The sequence below is a fragment of the Herpailurus yagouaroundi genome, unplaced genomic scaffold (assembly GCF_014898765.1).
Source record: "Herpailurus yagouaroundi ecotype Mexico unplaced genomic scaffold, PumYag 28, whole genome shotgun sequence".
Taxonomy (NCBI): Eukaryota; Metazoa; Chordata; class Mammalia; order Carnivora; family Felidae; genus Herpailurus; species Herpailurus yagouaroundi.
The window spans coordinates 4,332,087-4,352,543 of NW_024412376.1; the positions used below are offsets into that span (position 1 = coordinate 4,332,087).

The 20,457-nt window shown below is 38.1% G+C and overlaps 1 protein-coding gene across 1 annotated transcript in view; it reads right to left on the bottom strand.

Moving 5' to 3' along the window:
- IDO2 (indoleamine 2,3-dioxygenase 2) overlaps positions 1-18,140 on the bottom strand; it is a 64,958-nt gene extending 46,818 nt beyond the window's left edge. The window contains exon 1 of the mRNA XM_040490377.1: positions 17,880-18,140. Within this exon, the coding sequence (XP_040346311.1) occupies positions 17,880-17,978 (99 nt within the window). The 5' untranslated portion in view covers positions 17,979-18,140. The remainder of the gene's footprint in view (positions 1-17,879) is intronic.
- Positions 18,141-20,457: the final 2,317 nt, after the last annotated feature.

Genomic DNA, 20,457 nt, shown 5'->3' on the forward strand with positions numbered 1-20,457 from the left:
CATTATTCATCTTTATATTTTGGAGAGCATGAGGTTTGAATTCATTAATATACATAGAGGTTAACTAAAGTTCTTGATCCAACATGAATTATAAAATTGATGAGATCCATGGTTCTTCATCGTGGAGTTGATGGTATCATGAGTTATTGTTACTCCTACTCAGCTCTTAAATGCCCCCCCTCCTTTTTCTCCATCCCTCTCCTCCAAGGATAAAGAAATGATAGGTTTTCTGTTGTACATTTAACTCTTACTTTAATTAAGATTAAGTCCAGGTGCTGTACCAGGAATGCTAGGTTTCTACCTATCTTTCAATTTAAAGCACTGGTTTTTAAAAACAGTTCCAAGGGATGAGAACTTGTGTACTTTGATTTTTTGAAGAATCAGTGGTAGGAGCAGTGAAGAAAATTTCATGGAATACATTTCTGAAGTAACACATTTCTGAAATCATAAGTAAGTTGATTCAGGTTCTTATCCTTCGCTGTACACAAGCAGATAGAAATGCATCTGTTATATAAGCGAGAAAAGCTGTATACTTATTAAACCTTTTACAAATACTCGGCATACAAACTCGCCTTTGAGCTTGCTGGTGTTTTCTCGTTGTTGCTAGTGTGTGTTCTCTCTCAAGGTTTCTAATGTGTGCTGTGAATAATTCAAGAAGACCAGTTTCTTTTGGATTCCTTATTTTATTGACCTAATTATATATTACTTAAGTACATTCTAACACTGCAAATATTACTATAAATGGGTCAAAGTAAATTTGGTCTTCTAAAAATATGTCCTGTGCTTTTAAGTTCCATAAATATAAAGTACCTTCATTTTCATAAAGACTCAGTATCATTTGTAAACCAGAAGTGTTTTATTTTTTCTTGTGCTAACAATGCTATAAGAAGGACAACTAAAGGAGGTTTTTTTCTGTTTTAAAATATACAGTTATTAGATTTTGAGCTACATTAAAAATAAACTATGGTTTCAAACTGGAATAAATAAAATGAAATAAATAAATAAATAAATAAATAAATAAATAAATAAATAAATAAATCTTTTATGGTATTCCAGTATTCTATTAATAGATATTACTAATTGTTTTTAATTTTTCAGTATTAACAAATCTGAAACAGTCACCCATATACATGTATTTTTGGATGTTTTCTTCTTATTAGGACAAATTTATAAAAGTGGATTGGCTTGATTAAAGATTCTGCATGTGGAAAGTTGAAAACTACTTTTTGATTTTCTCACAGAAACATAACATGAATTCATAATTGTAATTATAGCATGTGATATATAATGGGAGTGCCAGCTTATTTATGATTCTAGGAACACTGAGCATTACCAAACTTTGTTTTGTTTTGTTATGCTTTTAACATAAGAAATGTATTATATTGTTGCATTAAAATTCTATAATTGTTTTAATATTTAATGAACTTATTAAAATAACTTCCCAGGAAATATACCTCTTTTAGAAATGATGATTAAAAATAATATAATCAATGTTTATGTCAAAAGAGCCAAAAAAGAAAAATTTATAAGATCGAAAGAAAAGTACCCTAATTCTCATCCTCCCATCTAGTAATGACAAACCCTGCAAATTTCTTGTGTGGTTTTCCAGAAATTGTATATCCTATCATAATATTGTATACATTTACAATTTCATGATTATTAACGAGTTTGAGTATCTTTCCATATGCTTTGATCATTGCATTTTGTGCACGCATGTAAAATAGCCATTCACAAAAGAGTAGTCAAATGAACCAATATTTTCATTTATGTCATTGGGTTTTACATTATGTTTAGAAAGTTCTTCCCATCTAACAATATTTCCTTTAGGCTCTTTCTAGTTATCGTTGATGCTTACATCTTGACTCTATCTACATTTGTATATTATGTGTTATGGGTTAGAACATAGTATCTCATTTCCATCTTGAAATAGAGCCCAAAGATGTTGGATGAATTTCTACTTTCCTGAGGTCACACATCCGGTCAGTGGCTGAGTCAAACCTCTTCTGATTCAGAGTTCAGTGTACTTAATACCTCCTCAGTGTAAACACATAGAGAATAGCAGGCAGGGGGATGGGTGTGACTGGGTAGAAATTTGAAAGAAACTTTGCTTGTGTTTCTTTCCCTTTTCCCAATAATTAGATGATCCAGAAGTGGGAAGGCCAAAAATGATCAAATCTTTGGCCTTCCTTCCTTTATGAAGCCCCATTTCCTATTTTATGTTATTCTTTTGCTAGACTTTCACATCTGTCACAGTATAATTTTCAAAAAGTTAAAAATTTACTCATATAAATATAGAATGTATGTCCAAAATATATTTGGTTCATCAATAAAGAAATCAGCAAGAGGTAAAGTTGCTTCAAACACACTTGTTAAACTAGGTATTTACAGAGTTTTTTTTTTTTTTAAGGACATGAAATCAAATCACTATGTTTAATAATAACCATAATCCAGTTAATGTCCTATAAGGCAGTACAATCATTACTTTAAGGGTATATCTTATACTCACCAGAATTCAATAGAAGCTTCTTTTGTACAAACATCTCCAAATTGATATGTAACTTTACAGACTGGGCCATAATCAGTAGTATGTAGCATATCAAACAAAAGGACATTCCTTGGATGATTACATAATACTTAGGTGAGACTGTTAGAGCTCCAGGATGGTATTAAATGAATACACAGCCATCCTTTTGCTTTATTATGAATAATTTTTCTTAACACATTTATAATGTGAAATAGAATAGGCTTTTAAAATAAACCATTTTATAGAAATGATAAAATCTTTGTTAGACTAGCACTTTGGTTAACTAAAACTTCTGGTTAAGAAAATAACACAGAAAGTTTAAAAATAAAAGTCTGAGTAGAAATAAACCAGGAAAATATCAACAAAGTTAGGTGACAATATTACTGTAAAAATTAGAATGTAAACTATCAGACAGATTAGAATTTAAAGCAGATGGTCTTAAGTGAAATAAAAGATTTAAGTTTCAATGGAAAGAAATTCACATGATATTTCAGTAAAGTGAAGTGAGGTGAAAGAAAGACCAGATGGCTTTGAAGAGATAGGTGAGCAGTGTGAGGGGCCTCATAGGCTACATTAAAATATTTGGTTTTGTTCTAAAGAGCAGTGAGAGTTTTAAAGAGAAGAATGATGTGGTTGGATTTTTGTTTCAAAAAGTCATTCTGACTGCTGTGCAGAGTGTTATACAGCTGGGCAAAAGTGGAAATGAGACAAGGTAGAAGGTGTGTGGGGGGGGGAGGGGGTGGGAGGCAGGGAGAACCCAGAAGGAAACAGGGGAAATAATGGTGGATTATAGTAGGGTGGATAGCTAGGAGATACGTTTCAGAGATAAAGCTGAATCCACTCATTCTCAAATGAATTATTTGTGAATAGTGAATATTATTGTGAGGCTCAGGTGAGAAAAATGTAGTTAAGATCAATACAGGCCATGTACCAAGCAAATACTTACTAAATAGTAATTACTACTATTATATTATTATTATATATTATAAAGGGATTATAATAGGAAACAAGAAAAACTCAGCTCTTAATGAATATAGGAGAATGGTATAAATGTATTTTGTTAATACATTTGAAAATCTGAATTCAATCACCATTTGGAAAACTGTAAAAGATAATTTTCTAAATCTAGAAGTGTAGAAACAATGGAAAATGTAATTAAAAACTTACTACATAAAATTTCTTCAGTCTTGAGAATTGTAATATATTTTCTGTTCCAGAGCATATTAAAAATGAGACAGCATTGGGGTGCCTGTGTTGTTCAGTTGGTAGAGCGACTGACTTCGGTTGGGGTCATGATCTCACAGTTTGTGAGTTCAAGCCCCGTGTCAGACTCTGTGCTGACAGCTCAGAGCCTGGAGCCTGCTTCAGATTCTGTGTGTCTCCCTCTCTCTCTGCCCCTCCCCCACTCATGCTCTGCCTCTCCCTGTCTCAGAAATAAATAAACATTAAAAAAAATTTTTTTTAAATGAGACAGCATCAAATGCATCTTTTTTTTTCTTAATCTTTTAAATGTTTACTTATTTTTGAGAGAAAGACAGAGCATGAGTGGGGGAGGGACAGAGAGACAGAGAGACACAGAATCTGAAGCAGGCTCTAGGCCCTGAGCTGTCAGCACAGAGCCTGACATGGGGCTCGAACTCACTGACCATGAGATCCTGACCTGAGCTGAAGTCAGATGCTCAACCAACTGAGCCATCCAGGTGCCCTGCATGGAGTGCCTCTTATGAAGATAATATAACCTCAGGAGTAGTCCTTGAAAGAATAACACTACTGTTATTTATGAATACAAAAGGATAATCCTTAAAGAAAATATTATCAAATTGATTCAATAGTATATTACAAGACCAATCAATTTTGAGCACTGCTGTAAGTATATTTTAACATTAGAAAATTATTATGCAAGGGGCGCCTGGGTGTCTCAGTCGGTTAAGCATCCTACTTCAGCTCAGGTCATGATCTCACCATTTGTGAGTTCAAGCCTCACATAAGGCTCTGAGCCTGGAGCCTGCTTCAGATTCTGTGTCTCCCTCTCTCTCCTCCACTCCCCTGCTCACATTGTGTCTCTCTCTCAAAATAAATAAACATTAAAAAAAATTTTTTTAATAAAATAAAAGAAAATTATTATGCATGGAATTAGGAAAACCTAGAAAAATAATACAGAAGATGTTTGGAGAGAATATTTTCATAAGCTGCTGGAAGATAAATCAAAGTATAAGTAAATGATGGCTAAAATGCCTTCTAAGGAAATGGTACTTAACAATAACTATTTTCTTTTCTTTTCTTTTTCTTTCTCCCCCCCCCCCCCCTTGAGGAACAGATAAATAGATTTGAGGCTGAAGCTGAGTAGCTATGGATAGCAGCTACCATAGAAAGCAGTTTACCTTCTCTGGCCCCTCTCTCCACCTAGAAAGGGAGCATATTCATTTCCCATAATCAACACTAGCTAAATAATACAGACTATAGCTTTTAATTGGCACTAAGCTAATTAGTCATCTAGAGTCCTCAAATCTTTTGTTTTGGTCTCCTATTGTATTCTAAGCATCTATCTAAGTGCCCTTAAATGTAAAAAGTAGTGACAAAATACTCACTAAATTTAAACAATGAATAAAATACCAGCAAAAAAAAAAAAATGAGAGAATAGTAAATCCAGAGAGTCATTAATTTGACACTAGAGAGCACAAATCGTTGGAGGTTAGAAAGAATGATGAGAAAGGGTTCTAACTTAGCTAATGCTGGCAAGTTATTTTCAGGAACAAGATAGTGACTTTTTGGCAAATGGTTTGGTTTGAATTAAACTATCAAGAGTGGAATAGACACAAAAGTTTTACATATCAGTTTTATTAATAGTGAGAGGAAATTGAAATTGACCAATATGTCCAATGTTGTTTAAATTTCAGTGTTATATCATGCAAATGGAATCTGATGCAACCATTAAAATTATATTATTAAGCATAACTAATTTTTAAATTTTTTGATATTTATATCAAATATTAATATTTTATTATTAATATGCTATTAATATTAATATTAATATGCTTCTATTAATTTAGTAATAAAATAACAACACTTAGTGGGGCGCCTGAGTGGCACAGTCAGTTAAGCGTCCGACTTCAGCCAGGTCACGATCTCCCAGTCTGTGAGTTCGAGCCCCGCATCGGGCTCTGGGCTGATGGCTCTGAGCCTAGAGCCTGTTTCCGATTCTGTGTCTCCCTCTCTCTCTGCCCCTCCCCCGTTCATGCTCTGTCTCTCTCTGTCCCAAAAATAAATAAAAAACGTTGAAAAAAATTAAAAATAAATAAATAAATAAATAACAACACTTAGAATATATTTTTCAAAAAATCATTTATTTTGGCTAATGATGAACCATCATACTTCAGTAGTTCCCCAATTCCTAAAGATTAATAATATATAAACAGTAAAAATAAATGTAAAGTCAAATATCAAACATTGGATTGTCAATTTATGGGACTTATTAACCTGAGTATATAATTGAAACATTTGATCAATAATAAAGCCATAAAATATTAGTAAAAGTAGTTGGAAGATATTCAGGGTAATCATGTTTCAAAATCAAATTAAGACACATAGTTTGCTAAATATTGGCATAATTATTGTATGAAATGGGATTAAATATTCTATTTCAAATTGTTCATGATTTAGAAATTCTGGGCTACCTAAGAAGAAGATGGTGGCGTAGGAGGATGCTAGGCTCACCACGTCCTGCTGATCACTTAGATTCCATCTACACCTGCCTAAATAACCCAGAAAACCACCAGAAGACTAGCAGAACAGATTCTCCGGAGTCAAGCGCAGACAAGAGGCCCGCGGAAGAGGGTAGGAAGTGCGGAGAGGCTGTGCGCACTACACAGACTGGCAGGAGGGAGCAGGGGCAGAGGGCCAGCCCTAAGGCAAAGCAGAGCCTCCGAGTCTGGCTTGCAAAAGTGGAGGGGTCGGACGGAGTGTGTTTGGACAGCAAGTGGGACTTAACATCTGGGAAGTTATAAGTTAACAGCTCTGCTCGGAGAGCGGTAAGGCTGGAGGACAAAGGGAGAAAGAGATGTTGAGCCCTGGATGACAGAGAACAGCCTGGCAGGGAAAAAAGGCATCTCCCTCGCCCATCCCCCAGCCAAAATCCCAAAGGGAACCAGTTCCTGTCAGAGAACTTACTTGCACCGCACAAACACCCAATGCTGTGCTTCTGCGGATCCATCCCTCCGGTGGTGGCAGTGGGTCTGACTCCCTCCCAGTGATGCAGGGCCCCTCCTGAAGCAGATCACCTAAGGATAAGCAAGCTGAGCCTGCCCGTCCGGACCCCATGCACCTTGCCGATCCACCCCAGATAATATGCCAGATCCCCAGCACCACAAGCCCGGCAGTAGTGGTGCACTGCCAGTAGCCCAGAGGGGCCACGCCACCCCACAGTGAATCCTGCCCCTAGGAGAGGGGAAGAGAAAGTACACACCAGTCTGATGGTGGCCCCAGTGGTGGGCTGCGGGCAGACATCAGGTCTGACTGTGGCCCCGCCCACCAACTCAGTTATTCAAGACTGCACACGGGAAGTGCCCCGCAGTTCCACACCACTCCAGGGACTATCCAAAACGACAAAACAGAAGAATTCCCCTCCAAAGAATCTCCAGGAAATAACGACAGCTAACGAACTGATCAAAAAGGATTTAAACAATGTAACAGAAAGTGAATTTATAATAATAGTCATAAAATTAATCGCTGGGCTTGAAAACAGAATAGAGGACAGCAGAGAATCTATTGCTACAGAGATCAAGGGATGAAGGAACAGCCAGGAGGAGCTAAAAAATGCTATAAATGAGCTGCAAAATAAAATGGAAGTGACCGCGGCTCGGAGTGAAGAGGCAGAGGAGAGAATAGGGGAACTATGAGATAAAGTTATGGAAAAAGAGGAAGCTGAGAAAAAGAGAGATAAAAAAATCCAGGAGTATGGAGGTGAAAATTAGAGAACAAAGTGATGCACTAAAGAGAAATAATATACGCATAATTCGTATTCCAGATGAGGAAGAGAGAGGGAAAGATGCTGAAGGGGTACTTGAAGAATTCATAGCTGAGAACTTCCCTGAACTGGGAAGGAAAAAGGTATTGAAATCCAAGAGGCACAGAGAACTCCATTCAGATGTAACCTGATTCGAAATTCTGCATGACATATCATAGTGAAACTGGCAAAATACAAGGATAAAGAGAAAATTCTCAAAGCAGCTAGGGATAAACGTGCTCTAGCATATAAAGGGAGACTGATAAGACTCATGACGGATCTCTCTACTGAAACTTGGCAGGCCAGAAAGGAATGGCAGGAAATCTTCAACGTGATAAACAGAAAAAATATGCAGCCGAGAATCCTTTATCCAGCAAGTCTGTCATTTAGAATAGAAGGAGAGATAAAGGTCTTCCCAAACAAACAAAAACTGAAGGAATTCGTCACCACTAAACCAGCCCTCCAAGAGATCCTAAGGGAGACCCTGTGAGACAAAGTACCAGAGACATCGCTACAAACATGAAACCTACAGACATCACAATGACTCTAAACCCATATCTTTCTATAATAACACTGAACGTAAATGGACTAAATGCACCAACCAAAAGACATAGGGTATCAGAATGGATAAAAAAACAAGACCTATCTATTTGCTGTCTACAAGAGACTCATTTTAGACCTGAGGACACCTTCAGATTGAAAGTGAGGGGATGGAGAACAATCTATCATGCTACTGGAAGTCAAAAGAAAGCTGGAGTAGCCATACTTATATCAGACACACTAGACTTTAAATTAAAGGCTGTAACAAGAGATGAAGAAGGGCATTATATCATAATTACAGGGTCTATCCATCAGGAAGAGCTAACAATTATAAATGTCTATGCACTGAATACAGGAGCCCCCAAATATATAAAACACTTCCTCACAAACATAAGTAACCTTATTGATAAGAATGTGATAATTAAGGGGACTTTAACACCCCACTTACAACAATGGATAGATCATCTAGACACACGGTCAATAAAGAAACAAGGGCCCTGAATGAGACATTGGATCAGATGGACTTGACAGATATATTTAGAACTCTGCATCCCAGAGCAACAGAATATACTTTCTTCTCGAGTGCACATGGAACATTCTCCAGGATAGAACACATACTGGGTCACAAAACAGCCCTTCATAAGTATACAAGAATTGAAATCATACCATGCATACTTTCAGACCACAATGCTATGAAGCTTGAAATCAACCACAGAAAAAGTCTGGAAAACCTCCAAAAACACGAGGTTAAAGAACACTCTACTAAAGAATGAATGGGTCAACCAGGCAATTAGAGAAGAAATTTAAAAATACATGGAAACAAACAAAAATGAAAATACAAGAATCCAAATGCTTTGGGATGCAGCAAAGGCAGTCCTGAGAGGAAAATACATAGCAATCCAGGCCTATCTCAAGAAACAAGAAAAATCCCAAATTCAAAATCTAACAGCACACCTAAAGGAAATAGAAGCAGAACAGCAAAGACAGCCTAAACCCAGCAGAAGAAGAGAAATAATAAAGATCAGAGCAGAAATAAAAAATATAGAATCTAAAAAAAACTGTAGAGCAGATCAATGAAACCAAGAGTTGGTGTTTTGAAAAAATAAACTAAATTGATAAACCTCTAGCCAGGCTTCTCAAAAACAAAAGGGAGATAACCCAAATAGGTAAAATCATGAATGAAAATGGAATTACTACAACCAATCCCTTATAAATACAAGAAATTATCAGGGAATACTATGAAAAATTATATGTCATCAAACTGGACAACCTGGAAGAAATGGACAAATTCCTGAACACCCACACACTTCCAAAATTCAATCAGGAGGAAATAGAAAGCTCGAACAGACCCATAACCAGTGAGGAAATTGAATCAGTTATCAAAAATCTCCCAACAAATAAGAGTCCTGGACCAGATGGCTTCCCAGGGGAGTTCTACTAGACGTTTAAAGCAGAGATAATACCTATCCTTCTCAAGCTATTCCAAGAAATAGAAAGGGAAGGAAAATTTCCAGACTCATTCTATGAATCCAGTATTACTTTGATTCCTAAACTAGACAGAGACTCAGTAAAAAAAGAGAACTACAGGCCAATATCCCTGATGAATATGGATGCAAAAATTCTCAATAAGATACTAGCAAATCGAATTCAACAGCATATAAAAAGAATTGTTCACCATGATCAAGTGGGATTCATTCCTGGGATGCAGGGCTGGTTCAACATTCACAAGTCAATCAACGTGATACCTCACATTAACAAAAAAAAAAGAGAAGAACCATATGATCCTGTCAATCTATGCAGAAAAAGCATTTGACAAAATGCAGCATCCTTTCTTAATAAAAACCCTTGAGAAAGTCGGGATAGAAGGAACATACTTAAAGATCATAAAAGCCATTTATGAAAAGCCCACAGCTAACATCATCCTTAATGGGGAAAAGCAGAGCTTTTTTACCTGAGATCTGGAACATGACAGGGATGTCCACTCTCATCTCTGTTGTTTAACATAGTGTTGGAAGTTCTAGCATCAGCAATCAGATGACAAAAGGAAATCAAAGGCATCAAAATTGGTAAAGATGAAGTTAAGCTTCACTTTTTGCAGATGACATGATATTATACATGGAAAATCAGATGGATTCCACCAAAAGTCTGCTAGAACTGATACATGAATTCAGCAAAGCCACAGGGTACAAAATCAATGTACAGAAGTCAGTTTCATTCTTATACACTAATAATGAAGCAACAGAAAAACAAATAAAGAAACTGATGCCATTCATAATCGCACCTAGAAGCATAAAATACCTAGGGATAAATGTAACCAAAGATGTACAAGATCTGTATGCTGAAAACTATAGAAAGCTTATGAAGGATATTGAAGAAGACATAAAGAAATGAAAAAACATTCCATTTTCATGAATTGAAAGAACAAATATTGTCAAAATGTCAATACTACCCAAAGCTATCTACACATTCAATGCAATCCCAATCAAAATTGCACCAGCATTCTTCTCGAAGCTAGAACAAGCAATCCTAAAATTCATATGGAACCACAAAAGGCCCCGAATAGCCAAAGTAATTTTGAAGAAGACCGAAGCAGGAGGCATCACAATCCCAGACTTTAGCCTCTACTACAAAGCTGTAATCATCAAGACAGCATGGTATGGGCACAAAAACAGACACATAGACCAATGGAATAGAATAGAAACCCCAGAACTAGACCCACAAACGTATGGCCAACTAATCTTTGACAAAGCAGGAAAGAATATCCAATGGAAAAAAGACAGTCTTTTTAACAAATGGTGCTGGGAGAACTGGACAGCAACATGCAGAAGATTGAAACTAGACCACTTTCTCACACCATTCACAAAAATAAACTCAAAATGGATAAAGGACCTGAATGTGAGACAGAAACCATCGAAACCCTAGAGGAGAAAGCAGGAAAAGACCTCTCAGACCTCAGCCGTAGCAATTTCTTACTTGACACATCCCCAAAGGCAAGGGAATTAAAAGCAAAAATGAACTACTGGGACCTCATGAAGATAAAAAGCTTCTGCACAGCAAAGGAAACAATCAATGAAACTAAAAGGCAACCAACGGAATAGGAAAAGATATTTGCAAATGACATATCGGACAAAGGGCTAGTATCCAAAATCTATAAAGAGCTCACCAAACTCCACACCCAAAAAACAAATAACCCAGTGAAGAAATGGGCAGAAAACACGAATAGACACTTCTGCAAAGAAGACATCCGGACGGCCAACAGGCACATGAAAAGATGCTCAAAGTCGCTCCTCATCAGGGAAATACAAATCAAAACCACACTCAGATAACACCTCACACCAGTCAGAGTGGCCAAAATGAACAAATCAGGAGACTATAGATGCTGGAGAGGATGTGGAGAAACGGGAACCCTCTTGCACTGTTGGTGGGAAAGTAAACTGGTGCAGCCGCTCTGGAAAACAGTGTGGAGCTTCCTCAAAAAATTAAAAATAGATCTACCCTATGACCCAGCAGTAGCACTGCTAGAAATTTACCTAAGGGATACAGGAGTGCTAATGCATACGGGCACTTGTACCCCAATGTTTATAGCAGCACTCTCAACAATAGCCCAATTATGGAAAGAGCCTAAATGTCCATCAACTGATGAATGGATAAAGAAATTGTGGTTTATATACACAATGGAGTACTACGTGGCAATGAGAAAGAATGGAATATGGCCCATTGTAGCAACGTGTATGGAACTGGAGAGTGTGATGCTAAGTGAGATAAGCCATACAGAGAAAGACAGATACCATATGTTTTCACTCTTATGTGGATCCTGAGAAACTTAACAGAAACCCATGGGGGAGGGGAAGGGGGAAAAAAAAGAGGTTAGAGTGGGAGAGAGCCAAAGCATAAGAGACTCTTAAAAACTGAGAACAAACTGAGGATTGATGGGGGGTGAGAGGGAAGTGAGGGTGGGTGATGGGTATTGAGGAGGGTACCTTTTGGGATGAGCACTGGGTGTTGTATGGAAACCAATTTGACAATAAATTTCATATATGGAAAAAAAATAGAAATTCTGGGCTATATGGTCATAACTTATCCTGTTGTCAGTAAGACCATGGCCTAGGCTGGTCTAGAATTGAGTTCTAGACTTAAACCAGAGTGTCAAAATTATAAGGGGCAGTCATATCTAACTTGTATGGTTTTCTTACTTTGATCCTTGTAGCATACCCATAAAGTGTTATCCTCACATAGGGAAAATAAGGTTCAAAGAGATTAAATATAACTTGTTAGGTTTAAAACTGATAAGAATTTCAGCTGGAATTCAAACTCAAATCAGTATGACTATTGTTGAATCTGTCTGTGCCATTAATTAGAATTTGTCTTATTGACTATGCACTATTTCTTAACTAGAATTGTCTAGAGAAGAGACATCACAAGGCACCTGGTTGGCTCAGTCAGTTGGGCATCTGACTCTTGATTGAGCCTGCTTAGTGTGGACCCTGCAAAGGATTCTCTCTCTCTCTCCTGTCCCTCCCCCACTCATGCACGTGCACACACTCTCTCTCTTTCTCTTAAAAAAAAGAAGAAGAAGAAGAAGAATATTAAGAAATATCATGAACCCCGAATAATAACTTCCTGAGGATACAAAGACTTCATTGGAAAAAATGAAAAAAGAAACTGAAATCTGATTTTATGGAAATATCTTTCAATTGTAAGTTATCGCAACGTAAAATTTTTGTTTTTTATTTCTAGTCAGAGAATAAAAACACAAAATTGAGTTTTTGAAAAGTATGTCCTTGCTCCTCCTCCCTAATTCCTACTGCAAAGGCCACAGTTTCAAAACATGATGGTAGCATAACCATTTATTTATTTATTTATTTATTTATTTATTTATTTTAATGTTTTTTTTTTTTATTTGTTTTTGAGACAGACAGAGACAGAGCATGAGCAGGGAAGGGGCAGAAAGAGAGGGAGACACAGAATCTGAAGCAGGCTCCAGGCTCTGAGCTGTCAGCACAGAGCCCGATGCGGGGCTGGAACTCACAGACTGCGAGATCATGACCTGAGCCGAAGTCACACGCTCAACCGACTGAGACACCCAGGCGCCCCTGTAGCATATCCTTTTAAATTCATGTAGAAGAGGCTCCTTTCCCATGTAGCTCTGGTCATATAATTACTGCCCATACAATGTTTTTTCATATTCTAACTTCCCTCTGACCTCATACCTACAATTTTACAGCAGAGGATTGCCTTTTCTTCAGAATATCAAGGTCATACTGGTGAATATGAGCTAACGTTATGCTGACAAAACTGGTCAGTGATATTTAACTGTCCCTTGACCCATTGATATTTTGATATCTTGGACTCTGCTTTTCATTGTCTTCACCCTCCCATGCTTGTGTGGTCAGATTTGGGAATCTTAGGGCAATTGTAGTTCTGGTTGATCAGGCCCCTCCCTCCTTCTAACATTCTATCTTTTCATCTCACTCCCCATGGTGTATTTAATGTATGCCTCCTCCAAAAGGCAAGAAAGAAAAAAGAGACAGAGAGAGAGACAAAGACAGAGAGAGAGAAAGGAAGGGAGATCTCCTTGGAAACTGAATGTGACCCCATTTGGAAAAAAGGGTCTTTTTTGGTTAATGACTGATTGCAAGATGAAATCATCTTAGATTAGGGTGGTTCCAATAACAAGTGTCCTTATAAGAGAAGACATAGTCAAGAGGAAGAAGACACAGCCACAAAGAAGGCCACCTAAAGATGGACCCAAAGATTGGAGTTATTCTGCCATGAAAATGGAATGCCTGGAGCCCCAGGAAGAAAGGAGAGGACAGTGGGGATCCTCCTGTAGAATGATTGGAGGGAAACTGAGCCTGCCAACACCCTGAATTCAGACTTCTACTCTTTAGCTCTCCGCAAGAATACATTTCTATTGTTTTAAGTCACCAAAACTGTGGTAATTTTGTTACAGCAGACCTGGGAAACAAATAAATGCCCTGAGCCTCAATTTAAATGAAATTAGCATATTTGTATTTTCCCATGGCCAATCTTTTCATTCTTTCTTAGGACCCGTCAGCTCATCTCATGTTGTGTCATGTTTCTCTACAGCGGAGATGTCCTGCGTGAGAAAACTCTAAGTGGTTTCATTGTTTAAATTCCAGTTTCCAGATGACTGTCTTGGTTATTCTTGCTCCTCCTATTTCCTTATTTCTGTCTGCACATTTCTCCTTTGGCTTTACTCACTTTCTTAGTTCCTTAATTTTGGCACAGAAATCCACACCCCATCCAACCTCCCTATCCCCAAACACGTTTTTCTTTATTGATCTACATTAACTATTATGAAATCTGATCACTTTGTCTCTATCACTACTATATCACCATCACTGCCTCAAATCCTCCTTTTTTTTTAAGTTTATTTATTTATTTATTTATTTATTTATTTAGAGAGATAGAACAAGAAAGGAAGGGGCAGAGAAAGAGAGACAGAGAGACGGAGAATCCCAAGTAGGCCCCATATTGTCAGTGTGGAGCCCAATGCGAGGCTCAAACTCACAACCCATGAGATCATGGCCTGAGCTGAAACCAACAGTTGGATGCTTAACCAACTGAGCCACCCAGGTGCCCATGGAGTCTACTGCTTCTATCAAGGACTTTGGATTTCTACAGGAGAGGATATATCTATCTCTTTTTCCTAAGTAGTCACTTGATTGCTATAAAGAATACAGTTCCCAGTGTCCCCATGGCATCATTCCTTGTCTGCTGCTCCATGGCACACTTAAAATTTCCCTCTTTCTTTGTTTTTGCATATAAATGACTTCCAAGCTCTACTCAGAGCTTCTTGTAGCCATGACACCTATAGCCAGCCTCTCAAGTGTAGGCCCCTGTCTCTAACCTGAACCTGCACTGTCCTCGAAGCATTTTATGATTTTCAAGCACTGAGTTATTTAGGTTAGAGATTCGGAATTAACCGTTGGGTTGAGGTTCTGGCCTCAGTATTTTTTAAAGTTCCCTGAGTGATTTTGGTGTGCAGTTCAGCAACAGCTGTTCGAACCCACCCTGCACTTAACAGTCTTTTGGGAAAAACATTGAAATGCCTGTTGCATTATATTATTTTCCAGATGTGTGAAATCTAAACTCAAGCCTGACATTGGAGATCTTAGTTCCACACCAATCTGATCTCCATCTATTGTGTACATAGACTCCTGTTTTTCTGCCAAACTGATTTCCTTGTATTGTTTATATCTAAGGAAAAATTACTTCCCACCTCTCCCCACCCAAACACACATACACATGCACAGGACCCATGATCTGGCAAAGGATTTTTGTGGCATATTTATGGACACGGGTCTGACAGGTATACATTTTCTACAATGAAACGTTAGACCCTGGAAATGTTTGAGAGTGGATACAAACAGTGGGGTAAAGCACTGAAAACTAACCTAGGCCCCTCCCCTAAAGCCACAATATTTGCTTGCTTATTCATTAGCTTGACTTTTTTCTGAAGAAACACTTTGAAGTAAATATTTATAGAAGCAACTAAGCTTGCTGAAAGAGCATCTTTGGGCCAGAGGGCATGAAGGAACAGTTCTCCCATCACTTGCCTTTATACTAAAGGAAAGAAAAACTTATTTGAGCCCTTGGCAATGTCAGTGACAGACATTTCCTAATTTGTGATCAGTATCAACACTGCTAGCTGACTGATGCAACCTGTGACAGAACCCCTCCTAATGAAGCAACTACAGGGCAGATTCTGATGAAAACTTCCTTCTCTCGCCTCTTCCCAGAAGCAGAGCTGTTTAAAATTTCACACCAATGAGAGGAAATGAAAATAAAACTGAAATACAGAATCACTTTTCATAAATCTAGCATAGGACTATTATAAAGTTGGCCCAGTTTGTCAGGGAATTTTTTATAATGAGCTCAGCAATGGAAATTTCTCCTAAGGGATAGCCATTAACCAAATCACAAGACAGACATGATCTGGCTCAGAACCAATCACAAGCCCTTGAAACTTTTATTGTTTCTCATCTAGTGTTCTTATTTATATATAAAAAAGGAAACAAAGAGGGGAGCTCAATCATTATGGCTCTATAAAGTTACATACTTTATATTATTATTTTTCCTCTGCTCAGTGTAAATATTTAACCTCAATAAGAATGTGTTAGCCTATTGGCTTTTCTTTCCTTGTGAACCAGGGACAATGGGAATATTCCCAAATCAAGTTTTACACACACAGTGAGCACTGGAATGAGGGTTCGAAGAACTGCTTCTATTCCTTACGCTGGATTTATTAAAGTGTCTCATGCTCCACAACAATCCAGGGGGAGTGGCATCAGATCTTCCCCTACTACATGTGAAAACTGGGGTCATGCAATGCTTGTGATTTATACAGGGGTACAAGATTTAGTAAGTGCAAGTCAGAGTGACTGACATGTTCTGGTTTGCCCAGGACTTTCTTGCTTTAGCCCTGAAAGCCTCACATCTTGACAACCCTTTCAGTCCCTGGCAAATACAGATCCACAATCACCCTAGTTGCAGTCAGAGATTGCAATCTGTACACTGGGCTACAACCCTATTCTCCATAACATCCTGAAGTCATTACTTCTAATGCTCAAGTTACTTGCAGATCTGTGACTTGTTCTCTCAACTAACAGCTCTACAGAGAGCTTTTGGGAAGAGTGAATAGATGATATCTTCATCTATATTCTTCTAATAACAATCAAAAATAAATAAGCATTAGAATAGGTATTCAATAAAAGTTCATTGAATTCCAGAGTATTCTTTAATTGTGGTTAAAGATGAATTAGGCCTACAGGGAAGGTGTAGAATTGGATCTATTAAGTCATCACAAAAGCCGCAGTATTGGACCCCTAGATTCTCACCCGAGTAGTTTGGGCCCTTATCAATGATGTAGTAGAAAAAAGATGTTAGCAGTGCTGAGTATTAGTTCAGCTTTTGACACTAAAATGACTTTGGCAAGCCACTTCCTGTGCACTTCAACCAGCTGAAATGTAAAAGCAGGAAGGTGGGACCAGGTGACTTCTAAGAACTCTTACAGTCTTAGCGTAATAGGCTTTGAGCCACAAAGAGTAAACAATGTTAAGGGTTCACTGATGGGGGCCCTGGGTGGTGCAGTTGGCTAAGTGTCTGACTCCAGCTCAGGTCATGATCTCACAGTTTGTGGGTTCAAGCTCCGTATCTGTGCTGACAGCTCGGAGCCTGGAGCCTGCTTCAGATTCTGTGTCTCCCTCTTTCTCTCTCTGTCCCTCCCCCACTCACATTCTATCTCTCTTGCTCTCTCAAAAATAAACATTAAAAAAAAATGAGTTAACTGATGAAACAAAATTGGATTATAAGCTGTGCCTTCAGTAGAATTCAAAAATGGGTATTGTTAGTTCTCACGGGTTTCTTCCTCTTCTCAGCAATGTCTGTGAATATCTAACTCTTCCTACCAACACCGAAAGTACCCATGGTTTTTTGTGTTCTTTCTGCACTCCTACTAGCAAGTGAAGATAAACTGATTTGCTCCCTTACTTGATCTCTAAGTTCTGTCTTTTCCTTGGTAACCCAGATTTGCTAATAAGTTTACTGGACTGATTGACAATCTATTAAAAATAACTGGCATTAAAACATTCCATTTGAACTATCCTGTGCTGTATGTAGCTGTCACTTTTCTCTTTTCATAATTCCATGTTGATTTATTTGTAACATCTTTCTCAGGTATTTATATTGCATCTCCCCTAATGACCACATAAATTAAGCAGATAAAAGAGAGAACAAATCAGCATCATGAGAAACCTATTCTGTCCTGGTCCAAGGTTCTATACTTACCAAAGGATTTGGCAGAAGAAAGCCATACTCTTCAGAAATATGAAATCTTCCTAAAGATAATAATGGTATTGTCTTCAAATTCTGACTTTGAGGTTCCATAATTTTGTCTGAAGTATTTGCACTAAAGCCAGTCCTGAGTGACAATGATTCCAAATATACCAAAGACCCAGGCTGAGGGAGCTTCAGGATGGCATCTTCTTGCTGCAATTCTGCAGTGTCTCAGCAACAGAGGAGAACCTTGGTCTGAGGTTGAATTCCAGAATGCCATAAACTTTCTCTGACACAAGGTTGAGTAAACAATTAGAGACTGCTGACTAAAACAAACAGGCAAACAGAATCACAAAAGAAAAAAAAAAATCTCCTTTCTTTTTACACACATGTAGTAAGAGAAAATTGGTTTTAAAGATTGGTTTTAAGTCCAAAGACAATTTGTTCTCCTTTGGAAAAGGGGAAATGAGCTAGTACTTTGGTTATGGCTGATTCCAAATATCCTGACAGTAATCTTGTCCAAAATGAATTTTGACAACAGGGTCTTTATCCCAAAGGAGTGAATGATTAAAACTGGAAGTGGGGGCGCCTGGATGGCGCAGTCGGTTAAGCTTCCGACTTCAGCCAGGTCACGATCTTGCGGTCCGGGAGTTCGAGCCCCGCGTCGGGCTCTGGGCTGATGGCTCAGAGCCTGGAGCCTGTTTCTGATTCTGTGTCTCCCTCTCTCTCTGCCCCTCCCCCGTTCATGCTCTGTCTCTCTCTGTCCCAAAAATAAATAAACGTTGAAAAAAAAAATTAAAAAAAAAAACAAAACTGGAAGTGAGTCACCTTTAGACAGATATTTCAGTGGTTGGTGGTGACTGGAGATCAGAGGAAGACTCTAAATACATATCAGAACCTCAGAGGGGGTCTGAACAACATATTCTAAACAACTGCTTTGCTTTACTTTAAGAAATAACATTTAATCATTTTTTGAAATCTTTAGCCACAATAAGGAGGACATATATATTTTTAACAAATGAAGTAGTGGATATTAATAAACTTAGGAGTCTGAACAGAGTATTTGATTGAACCCTCTACCTTTATCAACCATCTTTTGAGAAACTTCTACTAAAATGGGTGACTTTACCTATGAAGGAACTACTACTTTTACTGATTTTACAGAGTAGTAAACTGAGGAACACCATATAGATAACCCTGTCTATTGTCACTCCACTAATTATTGGCAGAGTGAGGACTAGAGCTGAGGTATCTTAAATTTTTTTTTAACGTTTTTTATTTATTTTTGAGACAGAGAATGAACAGGGGAGGGGCAGAGAGAGAGGGAGACACAGAATCAGAAACAGGCTCCAGGCTCTGAACCATCAGCCCAGAGCCCCACGCGGGGCTCGAACTCACGGACCGCGAGATCGTGACCTGAGCTGAAGTCGGATGCTTAACCGACTGAGCCACCCAGGCGCCCCTAGAGCTGAGGTATCTTGATTTCCAAGCCATTGCTGTGTTCCCTAGATCAGGCTGCCAGACTGTCAAAAGTGCTCTTACAGTTTGTTTTTTGAGAAAGAGAGAGAGAGAGAGAGAGAGAGAAGGAGAGAGAGAGAGAGAGACAGCATGTGCACACACATGTGCTCTCTAACAGGGGAGGGACAGAGAGAGAGAAGAGAACCTTTTTTTAAAAAGGTGTTTATTTATTTATTGTGAGAGAGAGAGAGAGAGGAGAAGTGCAGAAAGAGAGGGAGAGAGAATCCCAAGCACACCCCGCACTCAGGATGGAGCCTGACTGAGGGCTCAATCTCACAATCATGAGATCATGACCTGAACTGAAATCAAGAGTTGGATGCTTAACCAAGTGAACCACCAGGTGCTCCTATAGTTTGAATTTTCTTTACTATGGAGCCAGGTTATAAGTTCCAGTCCATAGATCTGCAGTATGGAAATTCTGAAGACTCTACCTTTTGTCAAATGGACCCTAAACTTAGGTCAAAAGTTGTAGACAAATTTATTTGGAAGCTAATTTATCTGAACACATCTTCTTCTTCCCTTTCTCTATGATAAATAGAAAAGCTAAGAGCAGGAAGTTCTCTGATCATTCATTGAACAGTTCCTACAGAAGGTTCAACTTTAAAAGTTGTCTTTCAAAAGTAGCCTAATTAGTCTATGTATCTGTTTTTGTGCCAATACCATACTGTCTTGATGATTACAGCTTTGAAGTACAGGCTAAAGTCTGGGATTATGATGCCTCCAGATTTGGTTTTCTTTTTCAACATTACTTTGCCTATTCAGGGTCTTTTGTGGTTCTATACAAATTTTAGGGTTGTTTGTTCTAGCTCTGAGAAGAATGCTGGAGGCAATTTTGATTGGGATTGCACTGAATGTGTAGATTGCTTTGGGTAGTATCAACATTTTATCCATATTTATTCTTCCAATCCATGAGCATGGAAGGTTTTTCCATTTCTTTGTGTCTTTTTCAATTTCTTTCATAAGTTTTCTATAGTTTTAAGCATACAGGTCTTTTACATCTTTGGTTAGGTTTAATTCTAGGTATTTTATGGGTTTTGGTGCAATTGTAAATGGGTCAAATAGAGAACCCAGA